The 24,541-nt window shown below is 42.3% G+C and overlaps 3 protein-coding genes, 1 long non-coding RNA gene and 6 other non-coding genes across 10 annotated transcripts; 5 read left to right on the forward strand and 5 right to left on the reverse strand.

The window, feature by feature from the left end:
* LOC116728251 (uncharacterized) lies at positions 1-21,309 on the forward strand. Its single transcript, XR_004340968.1, has 3 exons — positions 1-584; positions 17,136-17,139; positions 21,296-21,309. It is a non-coding gene; the product is annotated as an uncharacterized LOC116728251 (long non-coding RNA).
* Positions 2,905-7,021, reverse strand: drc2 (dynein regulatory complex subunit 2). Its single transcript, XM_032576182.1, has 9 exons — positions 6,898-7,021; positions 6,037-6,223; positions 5,542-5,709; positions 5,305-5,474; positions 4,944-5,094; positions 4,705-4,863; positions 4,244-4,462; positions 4,064-4,171; positions 2,905-3,368 (listed from the first exon to the last, which is right to left on the reverse strand). The coding sequence occupies exons 2-9, from the start codon at positions 6,163-6,165 to the stop codon at positions 3,054-3,056; spliced, it is 1,419 nt and encodes a 472-aa protein (XP_032432073.1). The 5' UTR covers positions 6,166-6,223; positions 6,898-7,021; the 3' UTR covers positions 2,905-3,053.
* On the forward strand, positions 8,478-11,253 carry LOC116728245 (early growth response protein 1-like). Its single transcript, XM_032576183.1, has 2 exons — positions 8,478-8,963; positions 10,040-11,253. Exons 1-2 carry the CDS (start codon positions 8,774-8,776, stop codon positions 11,053-11,055), a joined length of 1,206 nt encoding a protein of 401 aa, XP_032432074.1. The 5' UTR covers positions 8,478-8,773; the 3' UTR covers positions 11,056-11,253.
* trnav-cac (transfer RNA valine (anticodon CAC)) lies at positions 13,682-13,754 on the forward strand. The gene has a single exon. It is a non-coding gene; the product is annotated as a tRNA-Val (tRNA).
* Positions 14,241-14,313, reverse strand: trnav-aac (transfer RNA valine (anticodon AAC)). Its single transcript has one exon. It is a non-coding gene; the product is annotated as a tRNA-Val (tRNA).
* trnav-cac (transfer RNA valine (anticodon CAC)) lies at positions 14,534-14,606 on the forward strand. The gene has a single exon. It is a non-coding gene; the product is annotated as a tRNA-Val (tRNA).
* Positions 15,015-15,087, reverse strand: trnav-aac (transfer RNA valine (anticodon AAC)). The gene has a single exon. It is a non-coding gene; the product is annotated as a tRNA-Val (tRNA).
* On the forward strand, positions 15,504-15,576 carry trnav-cac (transfer RNA valine (anticodon CAC)). Its single transcript has one exon. It is a non-coding gene; the product is annotated as a tRNA-Val (tRNA).
* On the reverse strand, positions 17,029-17,101 carry trnav-aac (transfer RNA valine (anticodon AAC)). The gene has a single exon. It is a non-coding gene; the product is annotated as a tRNA-Val (tRNA).
* timd4 (T cell immunoglobulin and mucin domain containing 4) lies at positions 17,449-22,812 on the reverse strand. Its single transcript, XM_032576186.1, has 8 exons — positions 22,489-22,812; positions 21,619-21,797; positions 20,265-20,427; positions 19,094-19,198; positions 18,929-19,008; positions 18,562-18,673; positions 18,236-18,269; positions 17,449-18,077 (listed from the first exon to the last, which is right to left on the reverse strand). Exons 1-8 carry the CDS (start codon positions 22,577-22,579, stop codon positions 17,993-17,995), a joined length of 849 nt encoding a protein of 282 aa, XP_032432077.1. The 5' UTR covers positions 22,580-22,812; the 3' UTR covers positions 17,449-17,992.
* Positions 22,813-24,541: the final 1,729 nt, after the last annotated feature.

Consider the following 24,541-nt stretch of genomic DNA (forward strand, 5'->3'; position numbering starts at 1 on the left):
TTTTTTATTAAACACTTTGAACAATCGTACAAAATCACGTGGCATGTACATACATGAAGAGATCAAGTCTTACAGGTTTAAGGCACACTTATAATTATAAGACAATAAAAAAATAGAAATAAAAAAAGTAAAATAAAATATAAATAAATACAATTTGTCAGACATCATAAAGGGATACCAGAATGACAAAAACACACAGAAAAAAACAAAAGGGCATTAGTTCTAAAAAAAAAAATTAGATCATTATAGGCGTTCAAGAGCTGTATTCCATGCTTGTTTTTCATAGTTTTAAAGCACTGAAGTGATTGTCCATTAGAAGGTTTTTAAAGGCTGAAAAATCAGGTTTTCTATTTCCCCATTTACATGAGTGGATGAAGAATTTTGAGAAGATCAGCAGGTTGTTAAGGATGAGGTCGATTCTTCTGTCTCTGTGGGTGGTTCCAAATATTATATCCTCTCTTTTTAGGGGATGATGAAGGGAAAGTTTTGATGAGATCCAGTCCTGAAAGTTTCTCCAAAATGTTCCAGTTTGCACACAATAGAAAAAGAGATGATCTGTTGCTTCAATGTCGTTGTCACAAAAGGTCCAGCTTTGAAGTATCAAAGTTGAATCTTTGTCTTAATAGTTCCCTGGATGGAAAAATGTTATTGAGAATTTTAAAATGAACTTCTTTAGCTTTAGGACTTAGAGGGTATTTAAGGTAAGACATCAGGTTTTGGATTTTGTTTAAATAACACAATTATTTACTTGTTATAATTCTTCCAGTATCCACTTGTTAACCTCTGAGTCGGAAAACAAATTTAAAATTGAGTTTTTATTTGGTCGGACAGGAAATATAAAATTAGTTAGATGCTGACGCATCCGTTTGTTGGAATTACTTTTATCCAAAAGGTTAACTCCAAACAGTTGAAGAGCTGGTAACTGTAGGTTAGCTAATTGAATGTTTATATTTTGAGCCAGATAGTTGACTGCAGTGGGGATAGAGTTCATTACTGTGTTAAATTGAGTAGGTGAGCAATCCAAATTATACAATAAGCAAAATTTGTCAAAAGACAAAAAATCTCCACTATCATTAAGAAAATGTCTTATGGACCAAATACCTTTTTCTATCCAGTGATCCAAATACAGAGACTTATTCCTGTGTAACACATATCTGTTGTTCCAGATGGGAGTTTGGTGAGGAGTAAAGTTGTGTGTGTACATTAGTTTCCCACACAACAAAACCTGCTTGTGAAAGGCAGATAACTTAACAGGAAGACTGTCGACACCAAAGTCACATCTAAGAACAAAATCTATGCATCCAATTTTTTTAAACAAACCTTTGAGGAGACAATACCAGATTTCCAGTCATTAAAAAAGATTTCAACCAATTTACTTTTAAGACTGCATTTAAACACTCAAAGTCAATAGCTCGTAAGCCACCATCTTTAAAGTCTTTAACGATATTTGCTTTCTTTAAGTAGTAGACTCGATTTTTCCAGATGAAATTAAAGTTCAGCTGATTTATGGCTTTAATATATTTATTAGGTATGGCCATAGAATAAGCTGGGTATATGCACCAGGACAGCGACTCCATTTTGGTTAAATAGGTTCTCCCAAACAGAGTCAGATCTCTTTGGAGCCATCTATTTAACTGAGATTTGCAATTCTGTATTTTATTCTCTCTGTTAACAGTTTCACTGCGTTTAGCATCTTTAGTTATTAAAATTCCAAGATATTTAACTGAGGATTTAATGGGGATACTGTAAGCTTCCGTCAGATCAGAGCCATGAATCGCCATCAGTTCACACTTCTGCAGGTTTAAGGCTAATCCTGATGCTTTGGAGAAAGTATTAATTAACTCAAGTACTTTAGGGGTTTGGTCTAGACTCTTCAAAATAAATTGTGGTGTCATCAGCTAGTTGACTGATTATAATTTCGTCATCTAAAACTTTCAATTTAGGTATATTTGAGTTTTTTATGAAAATACTCATCACTTCCACGGCCAAGATGAAGAGAAAGGGAGAAATATTGCAGCCCTGTTTTACTCCCCTATTAATGGTGAACGGTGGAGACGTACCGTTTGGCAGGTGCAACTGAACTTGTGGTGCCGTTATAAAAGCTTTTTATTATTCTACAGAAGTTTGGCCCAAATCCGAACAACTGTAAAACTTTGAAAAGAAACTGATGTTCCAACATATCAAAGGCTTTGTAGGAGTCTAGGAAAAGGATGAAGCCTTTATCCTCAATCAGGTCACTGTACTGGAGTAAATCCTGCACCGGTCTGATGTTATCATGTATGGATCTTTTGGACATAAAACCTGTCTGTGTTTCAGAAATAACATCCTTAGGACCAGTCTTTAATCTATTGCACCGAGTGTAAAATGCCATTTCCAATAGACTGGAAACGACCGAGCCGCTTGTCCCCGAACACAGAAGCTGACGTGCATGCTCTCTCCATCTCTGCACCAGTTCTCTCTGGGTATTCTGGCTTCCTCCCAGTCAGAGAAGTCAGGTTGCCGGATCTCTCTAAGCGTTGGGATCAAATAAAGCTTTTTTTAAATTTTAATTCAATTAAGCAGCCAGTGATGGTCCAAAAGACACCAGTGTCTCTGGAAATATTACGACATGTAGAAAGCTTTATAGCACAGGTCTCAAACTCCAGGCCTCGAGGGTCGCTGTCCTGCAGTTTTTAGATGTGCCACAGGTACAAAACACTGGAATGAAATTACTTAATTACCTCCTCCTTGTGTAGATCAGTTCTCCAGAGCCTTGCTAATGACCTAATTATTCTATTCAGATGTGGTGCAGCAGAGGCGCATCTAAAAGTTGCAGGACAGCGGCCCTCCAGGACTGGAGTTTGAGACCCCTGCTTTATAGTAAATAAATCAGTCGTTAATGAGGAAGAAAGAACCCGAGTAGTAGAACATTTCATTCAACATTTTATTTTTAACCCATCCTGCCTCAGACTGTAACTGAACTGTTCTGGTTCTGACCCGTCACCAGGCCGGAGCTTGTTGTTGAGGTCTTTGCTGTACTGCAGAGTTCTGCAGGGACCGTTTGGACCTGGCCTTCAGCTCCAGCTGTCCACCAGGTACTTAGCGACGTGCGCAGCCTCCAGGATGTTGTGGTGCATGTCCCCGGCGGCGCGGTGGGACTCGACCGGCGGCTGCAGAGCTGGCAGGGGGGTGTGGCGTCCGTCAAGCATGTCATCACGGTGTTTCAGCAGGACCTGCAGCTGCTGGTTATCCTGCTTCAGAATCTGGTTCTGCTTCCTCACAGCCTCCCGGTGCAGCAGGGCAGAGTTGAGGCGCTGCTGCAGATCTTGCAGCTCCTGCAACTGCTGCTGCTCCTTTAGCTGCTGCAGGTCCTGCAGCTCCAGGACCTCCTGCATCCAGAAACAGAACCGGGTTGGACCTCAGCGCCGCGCTTTACACGGTTGACCACTGTTGGAGAGTTGGGTTGGACTATCCAGTCCAGACCTGGACTGGTTTGAATCTTCCATAAAGAACAGGGATTTCTTTGTTTCAAGCAGAAACTTATTAGATAGATAAATAGAAACCTCATTAACCCCTTTGGAATTTTCCTTCAGGGAAATTGTAGATTTTTAAATAAAAATTATCGGAGCAGACAGAAGTCACATTTGGGATTCCCCAAAGTTCCATCCTAAGACTCCTCTTACTTAATGTCTATATGCTCCCACTGGCTCAGGTCATAACAATCAGATCAGCTACCATAATTATGCAAATGACACACAGCTCTACATTATGATGTCACCAGGTGACCTTTGACCCCATCCAATCACTGAACAGATCCTGAGAACAGATAAATGTGTGGATGTGCCAAAACTCTCCATATGAACAGAAACTGAAGTTATTATCTTTGGACATAAAGAGGAACGATCTAGCGTTATAGATCTAGCGTTATAGATCTAGAGTCAACCCACAGCTTCAGTTATTACAGCTGGAAACTAGAGATCAGGCTGAACTCTGGGTGCAGTGATGAACTCTGACCTGAACCTTGTTGCTGAACCTAACACTCTTGCCATGTTTCAGTCCAGTGGGTCGGTCCGGTTTGCCCTACCTGCTCCGCTGTGCAGGTCTTCTGTTTGTCCTCTGATGTTCCTGGCATGATCTCTTGCTGTTTCTTTATCTTGCGGCAAAGCTCTGAGAGTCGCAGGACCTTCTCGCCCTGAAACAGCGCAGCAGAGGGGGATCAGCAGAGTCTCAGGTGAGGCGTGGGGCTCGGTCAGGGTGCTCTCACCTTGGTGATGATAGCCTGTAGGTTTTTGGTGGCGGCCGCGCCCTGGATGCTGAGGATGGTGAGCTTATGCCTGGCTTCCTGGCGGTCTCGTGCCAGCTGCTCCTGGAGATGCCGACACTTCTGGTTGATCTTGTCTGTGGTGAAGTTCCAGTTCTGCTGCATCAGATCCCTCTCAGCCTGACAGGTAAAGATCTGCTGTCTCAGCTTGATGGCTTTGTTCTGTTGGAGGAGATCAGAGGCTCAGAACCTTAAAGGGATCCGCGACAAGTTGAGCAGGTTGGCCTAAATAGGTTTCCTAAAATTTACTTGTGGTGCATAAAAACTGATAATTACTTTATAAGTTATGTATCTTTTTATATTTTTCACATATGGAAGTCACCATTTCAGAGCATCTACCAACCCTCCGAAAATGTCTACAAACCTTCCAGTAGGTCCACAAACCTCCTAGTACATCTACCGACCTTCAGCCTCTTGACGTTCCTCAGCTCCATGCTGATCTCCTGCTGCTCTCTGGCGTTCCGCTGGTCCAGCTCAATCAGGCTGTTTCTGGTCTTCTGCAGAAGATCACGGTTCAGAGCAGATCCGTCCTCCAGGTTCTTCACTTCGGTCTTCAGAGCGTCCTATGGTCAGAGACAAGAGGCAGAGCTGAGACACACCCCAGGGCCAGGCAGGAGGACAGAAAAGCATTCCTGCTCTGTACCAGGTCCTGGTGTGCGTTCTTGTACACATCCACGACTTCTTGTTGGACCTTCTGGAGGTACTCAAACATGGCCTTGTCATGCATCTGAGCAGGCAGGTACAGGTCCACCAGGCCCAGGTTCTGCTGCCGAAAGTCATCCAGCGCCTTCACCCTGCAGACAAAAGAGACAGTTCAGATCCGACCGGTCCAACAGATCACCGCCTGACTTGCAGAACCCAGAAATCTCCTAAACAAAACCTGTCTGGCAACACAAAGTAGGTTGAATGATCTCAACAGGCTCTGAAGAAATCTAAGCATGAAAACCTGCTCAGCAGTAAAACATGGTAGTGGTGGCAGCATGGTGTGGGCCTGTGTGACCTACTCCTGGTTGATGCACATGACGTTGAGGTCCCGCAGGCTGCTCTCCCACCGCTGATGCAGACCTTTCAGGTGCTTCTCCTGCAGCTCCCACAGGTGCGCCACGTGCTGCAGGTGGCTGCTCTGCACCCGGTCCGCCTGACACTGCCCCTGCTGCAGCTCCCGCATCATTTTCTGCAGCACAAACAGAGTCCCAGTGAGAAGGTAGGGCCGCCAGGCGCACCTGAGGGAAGCTCCTCACCTGGATGATGAAGTTCAGCTCCTCCAGCCTCCTGTCAGACGTCTGCTGGTGCACCATGGCTTCGGCGAGCAGCTCTTTGTCCCGAGTCTGCCGCAGCACCTTCCTCCAGCTCTCTGTCAGCTTCAGCAGGTTCACGGCCGTGTTCTTCTGCTCCTTCTGGAGCTTCTCCTGGTTCAGTCCAGACGCGGGTCAGAACCTGCCACTTTGTTTCTTATAATAAGTGATGGACTCTCTGCTGCTAATCACCTATTAGCAGATACATTTAGTGCTTAATCATTAGCTTCCACTAAACACCAAGTTCATATGGCCCTTTAGAATTAGCTTCCCTAAGCACCATGTTGCCATAGCGCTTTAGAGTTAGTGTAACTAATGTTTTTGTTAGCGGTGCCCACCACTGGCTGTAATCTGCTGTAATCTCTGATCTAAACATTTTCCTTCTCCAGTTTGCGACCTGGATGAATTGCTACATGCTAATCCTGCTCCAGGTGGTGTTACCTTCAGGTACAGCAAGAGCATCTCCTCCTTCTTCTTGGCCATCTCCTCCTCCGCCTGAGCTCTCTGCTGCATCTGCAGGAGTTTCTCCTCCTCTGTCAGCGGCTCTCTTTTCCCTTTTTTCTTCGGCATGACTCCTCCTCCTGCTGCTGCCGCAGCTTCACAACCTTCTGGGTTTGATCTCCTAAAACTGGGAAGAGCAACAACTCAGCAGAACTTCAAGTGTTTCAGTCCTCACTTTCTGAATCTCCACCAAACTCTTCAGCTGAACACACTTCTTCCTTCCACCAAACTTGTGGCTACAGCTCTCTTTTATCAGGACAGCGGTGCCCAAAACTTTTGGTGAAAGCAGTTGGGCTCACAAAATGTTATATTTTTTCCAACATTTTTAAAACTAGGTTTTGTGCCTTCTGTAATTTCTTCTCAATAATAAACTAAAAAAGCAAACACTTTGCTAATAAATAGTAATCTAATAACATATTAATATTTTTTTATATATGCTATTTATCTGTAAGGAATGTAACCTTTAAAGATGAAAAAGTGGCCATTTGCATCAGCCTCCTACGCCTGCAGGTCAGAGTTGCACCTTGAGAAGGCTGCAAATGGCCCGTGGCCCGCATGTTGAACACCCCTATGTCATTGACTGTCTGCTGAACAAATGTCAATCCAGCAGATTTCAGCTGGACTGTGTCCCCACAAATGAACATTTCTGGATTAAAGTGAAGTAAACTTATGAAACAAATCACTCCGCATGGATTAAAGGAGAGCTCCAGCCTTTAAACTGAAATAAATCAACCTACCTCGGACGTGACGTCACTCAGACGCACCTGTAACTGCTGAGATGGTCCCCCAGGTGAGCCTTACCTGTCCTATTCAGACCGTCCTCTGCGCAGATCCAGGTTTTCCTGTAAAGTTTAGGTCGCAGTAGCTCTTTTGTGTTGGTACTGTGTCACCATAGCAACGAATACAACCCCAAGTCACGTGACGACAAAAAAAAAAAAAAGAAAGAAAGACGGGGAAGCGGCGTGTTTACTCTTGAACTTGCCCAGCAGGTAAATACCGTCTGGGAGCTCTGGGGGCCAATGGTGATTATCTAGTCCTGACCCACGCAGAGCCGTGGAAGCCATGTTTGCTCAGCCTACTTAAGAAAAGTACATTTCCGCCAAAACCCCCCAAAAAACTCAGGAATTTTGAGATTGAACTCAGAAATATTCTAGAGAAAATGTTACATTTCTGACTACCAAATAACAATTTGCTAAAAAAAAAAAAAAAAAAAAAAAAAAACATCGGAAATTTTTAGATTAATCCAAGAAAATTTCTAAAATAAACAAAAAAAATTCTGAGCTCCAAAAGTTGAACAAAATTCTAGAAAACAATGACAAATTGTAAGATTAATCTCTGAAATTTTCCAGAAAATACAAGATTATTTCTAAGCCCCCAAAATTGAAATGAAGAAAAAAAAAAAAAAAAAAAGATCTGAAATTTTAAGATTAATCAAAGAAACTTACTAGGAAGAAAGAAAAAAAAATCTGAGCTCCAAACATTGAAAGTTTGCGAGATAAAAAAGAGAAAAGTTTTGATATTCAGATTGAGATTGTTTTTATTTTTCCTTCAACATAACACCAGAGAGGCAGTGCATAATGAAACTATGACATTACGCCATAGTATTCAATATCCAGAAAACCACCAGGATAAACTATAAATGAATATAGATAGATAGATAGCATTTATTGTCATTGAACAGGATTCAACGAAATTTCTATTGCAACTCCGGTGCAAAAAGTCAAATATATACAATAATAAAATAAACAAACACACAATAGTAATAATAACAATATATACAACTAAAATTAACTAAAGGCACTCAACCATACCAAAGAAGTAGCAGCAGGTAAACAGGAGAATAAAACTTATACGTTAGTTTCATCTTTTGAATTCTGTTGTTATTTCCCAGAATCCTCTTCTCCAGACCCGGGGACAGGCTGGGAGCCTCTGATGACTGACTCTCACAACCCGGCTCTGGAAGCTTTTATTCTGAAAAGCGGTCAGACACTCGGGTATTTGTATTTTTTTTTATCAGCAGCTGGGCTGCAGGATGGCTTTGGCTCTCAGATCAACGGTCTGACAGGAAAACTCCCAAATAAGGCTCGAGGAAGTCGTGACGTTGCTGGAATATCTCCACGTGACGTCGAGTCTGGAGAAAACAAGATGTGACGTGTCTACGGGGTTTCCGGCCATGGCGGCGGATTGTATGCCGCCTGCACTGCGCTCCGGGTTCGGTCCGGCGGCCGGGCTCGGGTCTGAACCGAACCTGCGTGTCCGCGGTCCGAAAAGCGCAGCACAAAGAGCGCAGCAACACCCGGAAACTGGGCCCCGAGTTTCCCGGTGTGCCCATATATGGGCTTCCTCCCTCCATATTTGGGAACATACGTCACGAAGGAGACTTTATAAAGCCGGGAATCCTCATTGAGGTTCCGACAGAAGTTAAGCTGAGGTTGAGAGCGGCCGGTACCAAAACTCCTGATGTCATTTAAGTCCCGCGGTGATTAACAAACACCCGAACACACCCGGAACCAGAACCAGCCACCCTCCAGCCTTGGCTTCCTCCGAGCACCACCGAACCCAGCCGCAGCTCCTGCCCCGCCAGAGCGCCTCTCCGCCGGGCTCATCCGCGGACTCCGACCCGCCGCAGGACCGGAGCTCCACCGCTTCTTCTTCCTCCTCCTCTTCCTCCAGAGAGATGGCGGCCACCAAAGCGGAGCTGCTGCTGTCCGCACTCCAGATCTCAGAGCCGCTTTTCGGACACCCGGCGCCGCCGTCACCGCTGGACGGATACCCGAAGCTGGAGGAGCTGCAGATGCTGCTGCACAACGCCGCGTCTGCAGCCGAGGCGGCCGGGCTGCTGGGCGCCGAGCCCAGCGAGTTCACAGGTGAGCAACCAAAACAAACCAAACAACTAAACTAAACAACACAAACAAAAAAACCCAAGAAGTTATTTTCATGAGCGGTTAAGCGTGAAAAGAGGTTGTGCATACTTGTGCCAATAAGTAATCAACTCAATTCATCACAAGAATTACAACGAGCTCATTAATTTCCTTTTGCATGATTTCTTTTTATTTCTTTCTACCAGAAATTGGATGATAAACGTTTTCACTCTGGTGCTTTGATCTGAATTTAGACATTTCTGTTGTTTATTTATTTATTTATTTTGGATATTTAAAATGTGTCCAGTTCCTGTGTTAAATGTTCATTCTAGGGTTTATTGATCTTTGAGAATGTGTTTTTGCATTATTATGCCGTTAATGTTGTATAATTGGAAAATGGCCTCAAAACAACAACATCATGGTTTATAGAAAAATCTTCTGGAATGATTTATCATCCAGCTACATTTGTTACCGAGACAGGCCTAGATCTGCACGTTTGAAACAAAATGTGTACAAAAACTGCACTAATTTAAAATAATATCTGGCTGTTCTAACAGACTTTTATGACGGGGTGTCCAAAGTGTAGGCCAGGGTGCCCATTTGCGGCCCTCAGAATGATATTAGGCGGCCCAATTCAAGAATAGCGTAAGAAAAGTCATTTGCTGTCTTTTGTTTTAAATCTGTCAAATTAGTTTTTTAAATGATAAAAGTAAAAGAATGCTAAATGTTTGGTTCACCCAGCATTAGCTTGACATTTTTGGCCCCATGCTAAAACGTTTGGACACCACCAATGTATGGTAACCTGTTGGTGGAAAAATTACCTTCGATTCGATGAAAGTTGCTTCTTACATCATGATATATTGATAAAGCGGCTTAAGAGCTGCAGCAAAGTGCTGAACATTAGTAATAAGATAAAGTGAGTAAACTCAATAAAATGATGTTAAACAGATAAAAGCGAAACAAGTAAAAATAAATTTTCCGTGTAAAGATGGAAGGTGATATTTCTGAAAATGTGTTAGAGCTTAGATTAATCATGATGTTCCGGTAAGAGTCAATCTGACCTGTTTGTGTTGCTCCCTCAGATTCGCTGTGTGACCTCCCTGACCTTCAGAGCCTGCCTCCCTTGACCCCCCGCCTCGCCTACAGCGGCCGCTTCTCCTTCGAGCCGTCCACCTCCTGCGCCACTGCCGCTAGCAGTCAGTGGGCGGAGCCTCTGCTCAGCTTACTGTCCGGGTTGGTGAGCATGGCGGCGCCGTCCTCTTCCTGCAGTCTCGCCACTTCTTCCTCATCGGTGACATCATCAGTGACATCACCATCAGCCTCTCAGAGCTGCGGCTCTGCTGACGTCACCTCCATCTTTTCTGTGACGCCGGCGTACGGGTCAGAGCTGCTTCCTCCGGGCGACGCTCCCCCTGCCACGCAGGCCTTCCCGCCTCAAGCCCCGCCCTACGCCCAGCCGGCCCCCATCCCCATGCTGCCGGACTACCTGCTGCCACAGCCGGATGCTGAGGTGGACCAGAAGCCAGTGCTGCCGCCACTCACGCCGCTGCCCACCATTAAAGCCTTCTCCTCGCAGTTCCAGCCACAGGGCGCCGCCTGCAGGAGCAGGAAGCTGCCAGCAGGGCGGCAGTGCAAGACGCCCCCCCACGAGCGCCCCTATGCCTGCCCCGCTGACGGCTGCGACCGCCGCTTCTCACGCTCCGACGAACTGACGCGCCACGTGCGCGTCCACACGGGCCAGAAGCCGTTTCAGTGTCGCATCTGCATGCGCAACTTCAGCCGCAGCGACCACCTGACCACGCACATCCGCACGCACACCGGGGAGAAACCCTTCTCCTGCGCCGAGTGCGGCCGCAAGTTTGCCCGCAGCGACGAGCGCAAGAGACACGCCAAGATCCACCAGAGGCAGCGGGACCGCCGGGCGGACTGTGGCGCCGCCGCCACACCGTGCACCTCTGTCGCCACGCCGTCACCCCCCTCGCTGCCCCAGGTCTACGCCTCCTCCCTCTCTCCCCACCTGTACTCGTCGTCCTGCTCCTCCCCCATGGGAAGCCCCCTGTCAGAGCTGCCGTCCCCCCACAGCTCCAACATCTGCTGACGTACTCCGTCGTGACCTCTGACCTCAGACTGTTACCTTGCCGGTCAGAGCCCTGAGCCTGGACTCTTTTGTGCATACATGTGGATACTGTACATACGTGAACGTGCAGGAGCGTGCACGTGGTGTTTCGCCTACTGAGTAGGTTATGGGATGTTTGTGTGTTTACACGCTGGAAAATAAAACCCGTTTAAATCCTGACACTGCGTCCGCTTTCTGGTTTACCTTTAGCTGCTTCCACTCAGATCACAAGACGACAGAAAACATTAAATGTAAACACAAATCACATAAGATCAGCTGCTTTTAGCTTTACGTCATGCTATAAAGTAATTCAATCAACAAACATGTTGCTGATCATTTCATGCATGTTTGAGGAAGATTTTTACCATTCAGCTTTTCAAAACGCCTTGTTGGACCTAGCCCCGCATTCAAGATGCAGCTCTGTCCCACTGAGCTCCTTCAGACTAGCCTGCAGCAATTAGAAAACAGCTGGTGGAGGTGCTGAGGTCATTATAGGATCTACTGCTCAGAGCAAAATGTTGATAGGGTTAATAGTGGAGCCATGTTGGGAAAACGTCCTGATGGCCTCTGTCTTTTTAACCACACCGAGGCCCAATTTCTAGGTGGTAAATAAGGAAGTAAAATTTGATATATACAGCATTTTTATAACAACTAAAGGTAACACAGAGGATAAGTGGTATAAAATGTCTTTATGTGCTTGGAAAATACATGGTACTGCCCTGTTAAAGTAACACTTCTTTGAAAGGTTTTAGTCTTTCTCAAACTGAGCTGAAAGAAAATAACACTGGTGTTATTAGTGAAATTTTAGGTTAAAACATCAGTATAAAAAATATTCTGGAGATTACAGAGTGACTCTCTCTGCAGGCTTTTATGTCAGAAGTAAATCCTGTGTGTGTGTGTGTTTATGTTTATGTGTGTGCGTGTGTACTTGTGTGTCAAACAGCCAATGGGATCAGACTTTGTCACCACCGGCTCAGCCTGCTCCCTACAGGAAAATCAACACAGCTTTCAGCCCAAATATGGTGCTTCCTGCCGCTCCAGCGGATGTCCTCTAGTCCTTATAAGGAGTTTCCTGCTGGCTGAACGCCGAGCTCTCTCTCTTTTTCTCTCTCTCTGTGTGTGTGTGTGTGTGTGTGTGTGTGAGGTGTAACGACGGACTGGGACGGCAGGTCAGATTGGACTGAATATAATGATTCTGCAGCCGATAAACTAAAAACAGTGATCAGTTACTTTCAGTAAAAGTCACAACTTGTTCTTTATATAAAGTTTTTAATCTGGGTCAATTTGACTGATTCCGATTCGTTGAGCCATTAATCAGCTGATGGTGTTGACCAATAACAGAGCAGCATGATGTCTCTAACCTTTACAGTCAGTCCACTTATTGGTCTCCATCCTGGTTTGATTTAAAGCAACAGAATACAAAACAATAAAGGCACTTTGTGCTTCAAACAAACTGGTTCGGTGTTTTAAAAAGTAAAAAAACAACAACATTTAAACCAAGGCTAAAATCCAACAATCTGACAATAAATCAAGACACAACATCTTGCATGTTTAATATTTCATAAGTTTTCTACTTCTTCAATTTTAGGACCAAAAGATTTCAATACATTTTACTTTTATTCTGCCCCATTTACTCCGATACCCTATAAAAAGTATCCATCCATCACAATAAAATAGACCTTAACTACATGTTGCTTTTATTGTATTTTTTTTTCTACAGACATTTCGGGTAATAACAGTTTATCGAGGTTAAAGATTTTAGTTTTAGTTTTTAATTTTGTGGGATCTGCTTTTTGCCCTACCTCACCATTACAACCAAATCTGACTAATTGAGGTCAGTCAATTTCGGTTGTGTTCGTGTGTTTCCTTCACATCTCGCTTGACCTCATTAGATTTCGCATAGATCTGAAAGAAAATTGCTTAGGAACCGAGCTAAGGACTCACTTTTACATAATAAATTACAGCGGCCTTAGAGCCAGGTGTGTGCGGACGTATACAGAGCCAAAGTGCCAAGTGAGAGGGGGATTAATGCGCATAACTTTGAAGTTCCCTGAAATGATTATGCTAGTTTTTGCCCGGAAGTCTTATATTGCTTTCGCAAACTTGGAATAATGTGGAGCTGGAGCGTTGTGGTGAAAACTGACGGACAAACATTTGAGAAATATGTTTCATTACGTGCATTTTTATTGAGTATTAAAGAAAAAACAGCAGGATGCTAATACGGGTTAGCGAGGTGAAGTAGCTACAAGGTTAAGCTAGCTTTACTGACTTTGTCGGCTTCGAAGTTGTTACAGTTTTTTATTTAGAAATAACATTTTAGTATGTAAAGACGAACTCATAATTTTTTAATTAAACATGGTAGTTGGACTGGTGGGTTTAATTGTTGAGATGATATGTTAATCAAAAATGGTACTTTAGAAATTAACTGATAGGTCGCAATTTTTTTTATGTTTTTTTTACCCTATCCACAGTAACCACTTATTGAGGATTTTGAATTTTTTAGGAGTCAACTGCGAGTCAACAAGACACAAGGGCTGCGCAGGGGAACGTATTTTTTAAAAATTATTTGAAAGTATTTTTAAAAGGTGATTTTGACCGTAGCTTACAGGTTTCCGTAGTGTAGTGGTTATCACGTTCGCCTCACACGCGAAAGGTCCCCGGTTCGAAACCGGGCGGAAACATTTATATTTAAATTTTTTCAAGGAACCAGTTTTGTCAAAGTTTGTCAAGGGCGTAATTCTGTTACGCACTTGTTGGGTTTGGAATCGAAACCAGCTCCATGCATTCGCTTGATTTTCTTTCTATTCTTTCAACCTCCTGTTAAATAGGAGACATAGACAGACTTTGCTATTCAACTGTATTTGCCTTTTTTTTTTGAGAGAAGAACATAGTTATCGGTAGTTGTTGTTGTTGCTCTTTTTTCTTTTCTTTCCGAAATATTTGCCAAAATTTGCCAAGCTGTATTACGTATATTTAAATACCGTAACGTTATTGGCACGTTAGGGTACATAGAGAAGAAGCGCGGAGACTGTTTAGCCAATCAGGACGCAGAACACAATGCACTGTGAAAGAAACTGCACAAAAAAATCCGCGAAGTAGCGAGACCGTGAAAGGTGAACCGCGTTAGAGCGAGGGTTCACTTTTATGTGGAATTTAAAGAAAAACAATGTTTCCGCCCGGTTTCGAACCGGGGACCTTTCGCGTGTTAGGCGAACGTGATAACCACTACACTACGGAAACTCTTGGTGGGTAATAAATACATGTGGGTTTTGTAGGGTGGTCTTCCGATGGTATGTTTGACTAAAGTGAAAAGTCACAGAAGACCCCGACTCATTACGAGTAAGATACAAAATAGATGAAGATATGTAGTTGTTCATCAACAGACAGGAAGTAATGGTAGTTATTTACTGCATGGTGTGCTGGTGTACAAGGATAAGTGGGTGGGAAGGCGTTTCCATGAGTTTCCGTAGTGTAGTGGTTATCACGTTCGCCTCACACGCGAAAGGTCCCCGGTTCGAAACCGGGCGGAAACAGTTTTATTTAGTTATTTATTACTGGAAATAGGTCATAGGCTGCGTTCGCACTGCATCTTGAAGTGACCCAATTCTAATTTTTTGTCAAATCGGATTTTTAGACTGGGGACATTTGTCGAGTATCAATGACATTCAAGTCAGAGGAATGCGACCTGGACGTTAGGTCACATTTGAATTGGATACATATCGGATAAACAAGTGGTCAGGTTTGCATTTGAAAAGACCTGTAATTTCAAAAGTCAAATGTTATTTGCTTAAGTATTTTATGACATAGTTGTTCTCAAAACTGCTAAGATTAAGGTGGTTCAAGCGATATATATCTGTTGCTTTTCTCCCCTTATGCTTTTTTATCATGCTGGAATAGTTAATTAAAATGTACATACACATACTTCTCAGACAAAACATAAATGTTTCCGCCCGGTTTCGAACCGGGGACCTTTCGCGTGTTAGGCGAACGTGATAACCACTACACTACGGAAACCCATGACATGTAATGAATACATGTAGACTTTGGTAGTCGTGACTATCTGATGGTATGTGTTTGACTACGGTGAACAGTCATAGGAGAGCCCGACTCATTACAAGTAAGATACAAAATAGTTGAAGATATGCAGTTATTCGTCAACAGACAGGAAGTAAAAGCATTGATGTCATGGTGTACTGGTGTACAAGGATGGGTGGGTGGGTTTTTTTACCCTGTCCACAGTAACCATTTATTGAAGATTTGAATTTTTTAGGAGTCAACTGCGCGTTTTTGGCGATACTATTAATTGAAATCGGAACTGAAAAAAAAGACATAAGGGCTGCACAGTGGAACGTATTTGAATCCGTTATTACGTTTCATTAAAAAATTATCTAAAAGTGTTTTTAGACGGTGATTTTGACAGTAACTTACAGGTTTCCGTAGTGTAGTGGTTATCACGTTCGCCTCACACGCGAAAGGTCCCCGGTTCGAAACCGGGCGGAAACATCTTTTCTTTTAGTTATATTTATTACTGTTCGCACTGCTGGAATAGTTCATTAAAATGTTCCGGCACATGCTTCTCTGATCTTTCATTTGTTAGGCGAACGTGAAATCCTGGTATGCTGGTCCCCAGCTATCAGATCTGTAGAGCAGTGGTCCCCAATTGGTACCGGGCCGAGCAAGAAATAATGAACCACTTCCGGACCTTTTATTTTGAAAATCCTAAACCGGATTTTACCAGTTACGTCTTGCGCGTCAAAATTGAGCCGCCAACTTGCAGCAGAATGAGTAACAAAACAACATCGGAGTACTGCCTCCCCCCTCCCCTTCCCCGGTCCGCAGCAAAATTGCGAAGGGCTGACCGGTCCGCGCGATTAAAAAGGTTGGGGACCACTGCTGTAGAGAACACCATGTCCCCTGTAGGGAGGATCTGGCAGGCTTAAATGTGTTACATGACCATTGTTCTTCAGGTCACTCCTCGTTAGTATAGTGGTGAGTATCCCCGCCTGTCACGCGGGGAGGATGAATTTATTTTGGCATATTGTAAACGTGTTGCAATATAGACAAACGGAGGAGTTGCCGTCTTTCATTTAAAAGGCTTAATTATACACTGATCTCAGTGATGAGGACTTGTCTGGCAAAAGCTCAATGGACTTGTTTTAACTTTCTTTGGCATAGTCGGAGTTCTAGTGAGTACAGACAATGGTTGGTTCTCTCACATGTTAATAATATTGTTTTTATTTGATTCTGTCTTGCTAGGAAACCAAGAGTTGCCCAATTCAGTGCCTGTCATTGTAAGCTAATCAAAACATGAGCCTCTTGTTAAGATATAAGCTTATTAGCTGAAATGCAGCAAATTCAACAAGAAATAGTAAATGGCCCGCAATTACATATGTATATATCACAACATTCACCTATTCATGCGCACATTCACATGTATGTGAAGGTCAAAGCTACTGAGAATGCAGATGCGGTGTAAAGATGTCATATGGAGGAATATAAAAAATAAAACCTTTTCAAACGTTGATTTCTACCATCTTTCCACTGTTTTAGTTTTCTGCTTTATTCATTCCAGTTTCTCATGTATGTTTGGTTAGTAGATGGGTTGCTGGTGTTTTCTTAACGTTTCTGTAGCATGGTGGTTTCATATGAAAGGCCTTCTGCTCAAAACTGGGCGGAAACATTTTCTTTTTTTTTTCTTTGCTTGTCTTCTTGAGAAGCCGATTCTGCCTTTTTGATTCAAACAGTAACTTCTTGTTACGCACTTATTGGGATCGGAACCAAAACGCGTTGATGCACCAGATGCATGAATTTGCTTGATTTCCTATGTTTTGATCAAGCTACTGTCAAATAAGAGACAAGAGCTGCACTCAGTTTGGAAGTACTCTGACAAAATGGTGAATAGGAAAGGTGGTTAATCCTTTACATTTAGTAAATGTTGAACTAAAAGGAAAACAATGTTTCCGCCCGGTTTCGAACCGGGGACCTTTCGCGTGTTAGGCGAACGTGATAACCACTACACTACGGAAACCCACATGCTCACTCACCGATGTGTATAGATTTAGGTATGTGGCCAGTATGGGTCACATCAGTATTTTTATTGTTTAACCGAAGTATAGCATGATACTTAAAACCGCAGTGAAAGATCACTGAAGAGCTCAGCATCTGCGCCTGGAAGTAGCTGCGTTTGCTGCATTTTTGGGAAATTGGTGTCAGCAATTATGGATTCAACACTTTCCAACTTTTGTGACTCGTGTGATGTGAAAAAAGTTCTTCCATTGTAATTTTACCAAACATCAATTTCAATACAGCCAAAAACCACCTCATCCTAGCGTAAAAACGTTTTTATCAAAAAACATTAGTTTTTCAAAAAACTGCTGCGTTTCCATTAAGCCAGTTTATTTTTGTAACTGCAATTTGTACAACTTTATGGTCAATGGAAATGCAGCTACAAGTCCATGGGGGGTTAAAACTTTATGAATAATCCTTCCAGCCTCAGTCTCACATGCTGAAACAAACACAGGGCTTTATCGGAAATCAGCAAACACAGCATCGGAAACTTGCTTGTTTTTTCTACCAACAGTAAAATCATACTGAAGGAACAAAGCATTTAAAACACAAAAATTGAAAACATGTTAACTGCAAACTGCAGCTCTTATTCAGCATATCTGGTCCGTGTGAATGATTCTGTTTGAGTCCTGATTATACACTCATATCTTCAATGTTTTCCATTGTACATCTACAACCCAAGAAAACAGACTTTTTCAAAACAAAATCATCCCCGTATGGACAAATTTTGCTTTAAGCCGCAGTTAAAGAGTCAGACTCATTAAAAGTAAAACATAAAATCCCAGGCTGGATCCGGACGCTTTTATAGTTCTGTCTTTGTGAAGAGGCCGTTTGTTTCTGTGCCATAAATGTTCTAGTCCAGAGTGTAGATGTTCTCCTGCACTGGTCTCCTCATGCGGATCTCGTAGATGATGTGAGGAGGTTCGTCTGAAGACAAACTGGGGGGAAGAGAAGAAAACCTGGTCACAGCGTAGGTCAGAGACTTTGGGTGTTTCATCGGGATAAGCTGTGATCCTCTGGTCTTTTAAAGACTAATCAGAACAACACAAGAGAATGAAATAACCAGAAGTTAGTAGTTAGTAGACGGGTCACTCACCATCCTGTCTTTAAACCGCCTCTGTAGATCCTACCTGCATCAAAAGCCAAAGGAAAAATAAACAACTACCTGGAGTACAGTTGACTTCCTAACGCTGTATTGTCCCGTTCTCTTCTTAATATACGTTTTCCCTTAATGTCAAATCATGAAATGTTATAAAAATATTTCCTGTTATTTATACGCTGATGATATTCCACTGTTCAGACTTTCCAAAATCTATAAATTATCTAATCTTTGAGACTGACAGAAATCAAACAATTCATTTTCAGAAAAACAATTCAGAGAAATAAGAGTGAAGTCCCGTGAACCAAAGCTTTGTGACGTACGTTTGAAGGCCAGGAAGAGGAAAACTGCAGCAACGAGCAGCAAAACGCTGAGGGAGAGCGAGAGGACAGGAGCATTGATCTGAAGAGACAGGGACGGTAGAGGATCCTCCACCTGAAACCACACAAGACTGTCAGTCATGTAGGCAAATCAGTTCACTCTGAGGTTGATCTGTAAAACCCAGTTTGTTATCCTTTAAGGCTCCACAATAGAGCAACATTTTTACTGTTTCTGGAAATAATTTCAGACGGAACCCAGAGTGACCAGAAATCAGCAGTACGTCCTTCAGGGTTCTCTGAATGCCAAAGCTTCAGCAGAACGTCACAAAAAGCTGCATAGTATTAAAGTAGACATGGTGAGGATCCTTACAGCGATGGCGTCAGAGCGCAGCAACGTGGAGTTCCTCCTCAGCAGGTCCAGCTGGGACGACAGCAGGGTTTTCCAGTTTACTAGCAGGAGACAGAGGAAGACAACGTTGATACCCAGAGACAGGAGAAGGAGCTTCAGCCTCACTGTCCTCATGGACCTACTAACCTGTGGTGGTCAGCTCCGTGGAGACCTCAGTGGCGCTCGCCTCTGTGACTCTGCTGGTTGTCATCACCGTGGTTGTGGTTGTTTGAGGAGGATTGGTGGATGGAGCTGAGAGAAAGACACTGTTAGCTGGGTTCAAAGAAAGAGGTCCCACTACACTAACTGAACCTGAAGTTAGGTAGCCCGATGAAACTGAAAACCAGTTGGCTGTGATTTGACATTTACATGTTTTTAAGGCCGACATCCCTCCTGATAGTCTGGTAGATTCTGTTCAGTTGGAGACCAAAATTGCAACATTCAGGGTTTCCCTCAGTGTTTTATAAGACTGGCAGGCGATCAGGTTTTACTTGCCTCCCCACCAGGCTGTTTATTAAATAGGGTTTTTTATACACCAGTAACAATGACAGTAAAAACAGATTACACTAGGCTTATAGTTGAGGCATTGAGGTGGACCTGCCCATTGACTTCACATGCTAACATTTCCAAATTATGATGCCTCCTCGTGCACCTCTAAGTTTGTGTAACTTGTGACATTTCTTTAACACAAAAACATTTTGTGCTGCTAATGACCTCAGCGCCCCTACCACCGGGCTTAGCAGGTCTTCTTTGGGAAGCCCAAACATCTGCTCCAGCTGCTGTGGTTCTCTTTCTCTCTGCTGAGACAAACTAGCCAACCCTTTGAGCAACCAGTACCCCTCCTCAACTGTGGGGGCGCTGCATCAAGAGCCACTGGAGGAAACGACATGATAACTTCTGAAGAAGGCACTGAGTCTTACTTCCCTCTTCACCAAATGGAAACTAAAATGGAGGTGTCCGATTTTAGCAGTTGGAGCCATTTCTCCTGCTACCATCAGGTTTTATCAGTGGAAAAGCCTTTGCAGATCTCATTTAGTCTGGATGTATTTAGTCTGTTGGACTTTTTTGTAAATTGGGATTTTCCCACATACTCTTGAAATCAGATGTTTATGTACAATGTGTAAAAAAACACAAATATATTTTCACACCGCCTGAAGTTAAATCAGACCAACCTTCTGTTTTATTCAGTACATTTACATGATGAAGGAGGAAGATGCTAATACTCTGAAGAAACATGAACAATGAGCTTCAGCATCTGATTTCCCTTGAAAAATGTTTTGTTGCAGTTCTGTTTAAACTGAACTCGTGATTGATTCACCTTTGACCACTCTGAGGTTCATGATCATCTTCTTGTCGTTAAACAGGCCGTCAACGTTGACCCTGCAGCAGTACGGCCCGCTGTCCGTCCTCCGCACATTCAGGATATCCAGGTCCATCTGTCCATCCAGGATGTCCCCTGTCAGCTGATATCTGCCGTCCACCTGAAGGGTCAAGGTCAGGTTCAGATCATTAGCTGTTGGAAAAAGGTTGCGCTGGCTTAGAAGGCTCTTGGAGGACACTTTCCTCTCTGCTGCTTTCTCCTACTACTCAGATTTTAAGCTATCTGCAGTTGCTGCTACTTTAACTCGTGTGTAAAATAAATCAGCACCAGAACATTTATGAACATGTTTTAAATACAAGTTTTATAATGATGATCAGTATGAAACTAATTCTTTTAAACTCCAAAGAAATGTAACTGGATTTTGCAAGTGTCTATTTAACTAGATGAAAAAAAAGGTTTGAGCTAAATCTGAATAATCGTAAAATTAAAAGACCTAAAATCAAATTTCTTAGTTTGCTTAAATAATTCAGGTTTTTATTTAAAAAAAAAAAGGCAATTTACAAATGATCAAATTATTCCCTATTGACCAGAAAGATAATGTTTGCAGATTTGTATCAAAGAAAAAGAAGAAAAAGCCAGAAACAGGTTTATGTTGGACTTTTTCTGAAAAACATTTTGGCTCCATTAACACAGCAAGTTTTGATTCTCAATTGCGATTTTTTTTTGTTGCTGAAATCAGATTTTTTTTTTTTTGGTGGTCTTTCTTGCTATTGATTAAATGGGGCAGTTACTTTCATCACAATCATTTTCACTGACACTACCTCACGGACGCAGGCTGCAATTAACAGTTCGCTATGTTAATCGCAAACTTATTCTGCTCAAGTTCATCATTTAATACAATTAAGACTTGTAGACTTGACAGATTCTTCTAGATATATCAAGAAGTCGATGCGTCGTTTCAGGTGTGGGAACCTTGCTAATAGGAGAAGGCTTTTTGTGCAGCATTGACATTAGCTTCTGCAGAGAAGTCTGTTAATGTCCAGATTTACCAAGTCTGGCTTCCCCTGTTGTGCAGAATTGTGACAAAAGTCTCACGTCAATGACATAAAATGACATGATCGCTCTGACTGCAGTCATTTTGAAAACTATTGGAAACATATCCAGTTTGGTTCCAGGCATGATAGTGGCACAAATCAGATTTTCTTTTGGGTGAAAATTCCGGATTGAGATATTCACACTGCTGTGAAAATTCGGATTTGGGTCGGATTTGCCTGCTGTGTGACTGAGCCGTTTACTGCTGCCAGTTTAAACTGACTGAAGCTGGAATGAGAACCAAAGGAAGACGGCAGACCTTGGAGATGGCGCCGTTCTCGTCTGTCTGCACCAGGATGTTGTTGCACCAGAAGGTCCCGCAGCCTCGACCCCAACAGACCCGACTCAGACCGAATCGCTTCACGGAGTACTGACAGGACAGAGAGGCCACGCCCCCTTCTGTCACTTTAAAACAGGACACAGACATCAGCGGCCCACCTTAAGAACACAGAAAGCAGATTTTATATTTTCACACCTGTTTGATAAGGAGACATGCAAGAGCAGACAGTTTCTCAGGTTTCAAGGTTTTATCAGGTGTTCAGTTATATTTATACCACAGTGTCAAACCTGATTAACGTCTCTGGTAGCCTTCTTGTCATCCAGACCTGTGGTTTATTTTTAATTATGGGAAAGAGCTAAATTTTTCAGCATGGTTGTAGTCCTAAATGGAAGAAAAGCCAAAGACGTCTGGTTTATCCGTCTGCGTAGCCGTGATTTATGTTCATCGTTCTCAATACATTATTCTCTTTTTGAAGCTACTATGGAGTAAAGACTGCACTGCTGCAGTAATTCATGCTAAAGGAGCCCCAACCAATCTATATGATTCCATGCTTTAGATCCTGGAAATACAGAGAACAACAATGAAGCGTCTGCTGAAACACAAATTAGCTGAACCCCCGAGATACTACATTTAAAACATGAAACAAGTTATAGACAAGCACAGCAGAGGGGTGGAAAACATCCTCAGAGACAATAAAAGCTTTAAGCAGATTCAAATGGACAAGCAGCTAATGATGAAACAACATACTCAAAACTCAAAACAATAAAGTTGTTAACGAAACAAAGAGAAAACCTGATTTACGGTGGAGGGTTGGTTCTGCTGGGCACCATCAGTGCATGCAGGTCTCACCTGACAGGATGAAGATGAAGGTGATGAAGGCCAGAGGTGATGGACGTGACGCTGCAGCCATCCTGTCAACCAAAGAGTGTTTTTGCTGCATGTTTGGATGAGAACCGAACAGTGAGACTCTGTGACGGAGGTTTGGGGGTCACTGAGGGAGGGGCGACACACACTGCGTCCGTTTGTGTCAGTTTGGACGGATGATGACGATGTTTGTAGCCTCAAATTGAGAACGATGATGATTTTACTTTTGTCTCCAAAAGAATTCAGATCATTCTACAGTTGGAGGATTTAACAGGGTTAATGTTATCCACCTGCCGAACTATTTAAAACATGGAATCTTTATTAAAATCACACTTTAGTTTTTGAGGAATATGAGCTGATAATTATTTTTTTCCCCCTAGTTTTTCTCGGTTTTTGTAAATAGAAAATATTGTTGGGTATGTTTGAGATAAAAAATGAAGCCACAGATTTTAATGTCTACATCACTGAGGATGGCTGCAGCGTGTGTACAGTGAAGAAAACTGAAGACAGACTGACTCTGTTTCACTGTAAGACACACACTGTGGAGACGTCGCAGTCACACAGAGGACTCCTTTATTCTCATCAGATGTTACCGTCAGACTCTTTCTCCTTAAGTGGAGACGCTAAAATCCTTTTTAAAAATCTGCTTGTAAACCTAGTATTTCTAGAAAGGGTTAACATAAATAATCACTGACGTTTAATAATGATTAACACAAAAGAAATCAACCAGCGCAGGAATCCCTGAAAATCCCAGGAAACTCAAATAAGATGGCAGAAGTAACCTTGAAGTGAATGTGAGGCAGGTGGAGGTGATCAGGAGGAATCTAGTTACCTGGAAAACACTAGCAGTGGCGCTTTAGTTAGAAACAAGAGGCAATGAGGACATCTAGAGGTTGCAGCACGTCACTGCAAGAACCAATGTTATCCAACCAGACCGTTAATTTTCCAAAACCACACAAACAAAAAAACCCAGTGAAAGCACATCTGAGGTCAGTGCAACTCTCCTGGACCACGCACAGGGACCCTGTCTCTTAGCACTGCGGGACAGTTTTAAAAAAAAAAAATAAGTCTTTACTCCTCAAACTGGGAAAATACTAAAACTGTTTGAATCTGCTGCTACCAGTTTCTACACATAATTAATGAAGGAAAACATAACATTATGTTTGATTTATTTATTATATCCCACATACCACCATCAAATGATCATAACAGAAAAATGTTCCATTTAAAACATATTTCACATTTAAAATGTTACATAAGACATTAAAGTCACATAATCATTGAAGCCACACTGTTGCACTAAATATAGACAACAGCTCAGATATATTCATTATAAACCCTTCATAAAACATTAAAAGTACAGTTTAACCTCTTTCCCTAAATTAAAGCAGAAATTAATGTAAACCCTAAAGCCATAAAATAGTAATAATTAGTAACAGTAATATTTTTGTCTTATACTTCACTCAACCCAGAGCAGAAATTAGAAGAAACTTAGAATCCAGAGAAAGTCTTATTAGTTTATCCAGATAAACTACTTTAGATCAGCATTTAGCATTAGACTTTTAATATTGGAGCAAGACCTAAAGAAACTCCTGTTAGTTTGCTAAACTTGAACAAACTTAGAAAATACCATCCAGTTTTATCAGAACAAGAATCCAGAGAAGCCCCTACTAGTTTATAAATTATGGACTACTTATTCTTCTTACACATGAGGAACCAATATGTAGTTTTATACTTTTACTTTTCTATTAGTTTATCCAGAGAAACTCCTATTAGTTCATAAATGGCCATTTTTTGTCTTTCTTTTCCTTTTCTTTTGTTTGTATTTCCTCTAATTTATGTAAAACATAATTTATGTAAAACTTTGAATTACCTTGTTGCTGAAAATGTGCTATATAAGTAAAATTACTTTACCTAATGATCAGTAAAAGATTAAAATATTTTAGATAATTAAAGATTCCTTCTTTTATATAAAGATTAAAATGCTAACAGAAATAGCTTTTATAAGTGGACAGAAGAGCAGCAGCACAGTTCAGGA

The sequence above is a fragment of the Xiphophorus hellerii genome, chromosome 11 (genome assembly GCF_003331165.1).
Source record: "Xiphophorus hellerii strain 12219 chromosome 11, Xiphophorus_hellerii-4.1, whole genome shotgun sequence".
Classification (NCBI taxonomy): domain Eukaryota; kingdom Metazoa; phylum Chordata; class Actinopteri; order Cyprinodontiformes; family Poeciliidae; genus Xiphophorus; species Xiphophorus hellerii.

Excerpts from the sequence above, each read along its gene's own strand:
- drc2 (XM_032576182.1), bottom strand. The coding sequence starts at position 6,165 with ATGCCGAAGAAAAAAGGGAAAAGAGAGCCGCTGACAGAGGAGGAGAAA. Across the intron at positions 4,172-4,243 it reads TACAGGCTATCATCACCAAG|GGCGAGAAGGTCCTGCGACT; the intron begins GTGAGAGCACCC and ends GCGCTGTTTCAG. Across the intron at positions 3,369-4,063 it reads AGACCTGCACAGCGGAGCAG|GAGGTCCTGGAGCTGCAGGA; the intron begins GTAGGGCAAACC and ends TTCTGGATGCAG.
- LOC116728245 (XM_032576183.1), top strand. The coding sequence starts at position 8,774 with ATGGCGGCCACCAAAGCGGAGCTGCTGCTGTCCGCACTCCAGATCTCA. Across the intron at positions 8,964-10,039 it reads CGAGCCCAGCGAGTTCACAG|ATTCGCTGTGTGACCTCCCT; the intron begins GTGAGCAACCAA and ends TTGCTCCCTCAG.
- timd4 (XM_032576186.1), bottom strand. The coding sequence starts at position 22,579 with ATGCAGCAAAAACACTCTTTGGTTGACAGGATGGCTGCAGCGTCACGT. Across the intron at positions 21,798-22,488 it reads CTTCATCTTCATCCTGTCAG|GTGGGCCGCTGATGTCTGTG; the intron begins GTGAGACCTGCA and ends TGTGTTCTTAAG. Across the intron at positions 19,009-19,093 it reads CACGGAGCTGACCACCACAG|TAAACTGGAAAACCCTGCTG; the intron begins GTTAGTAGGTCC and ends GTCTCCTGCTAG.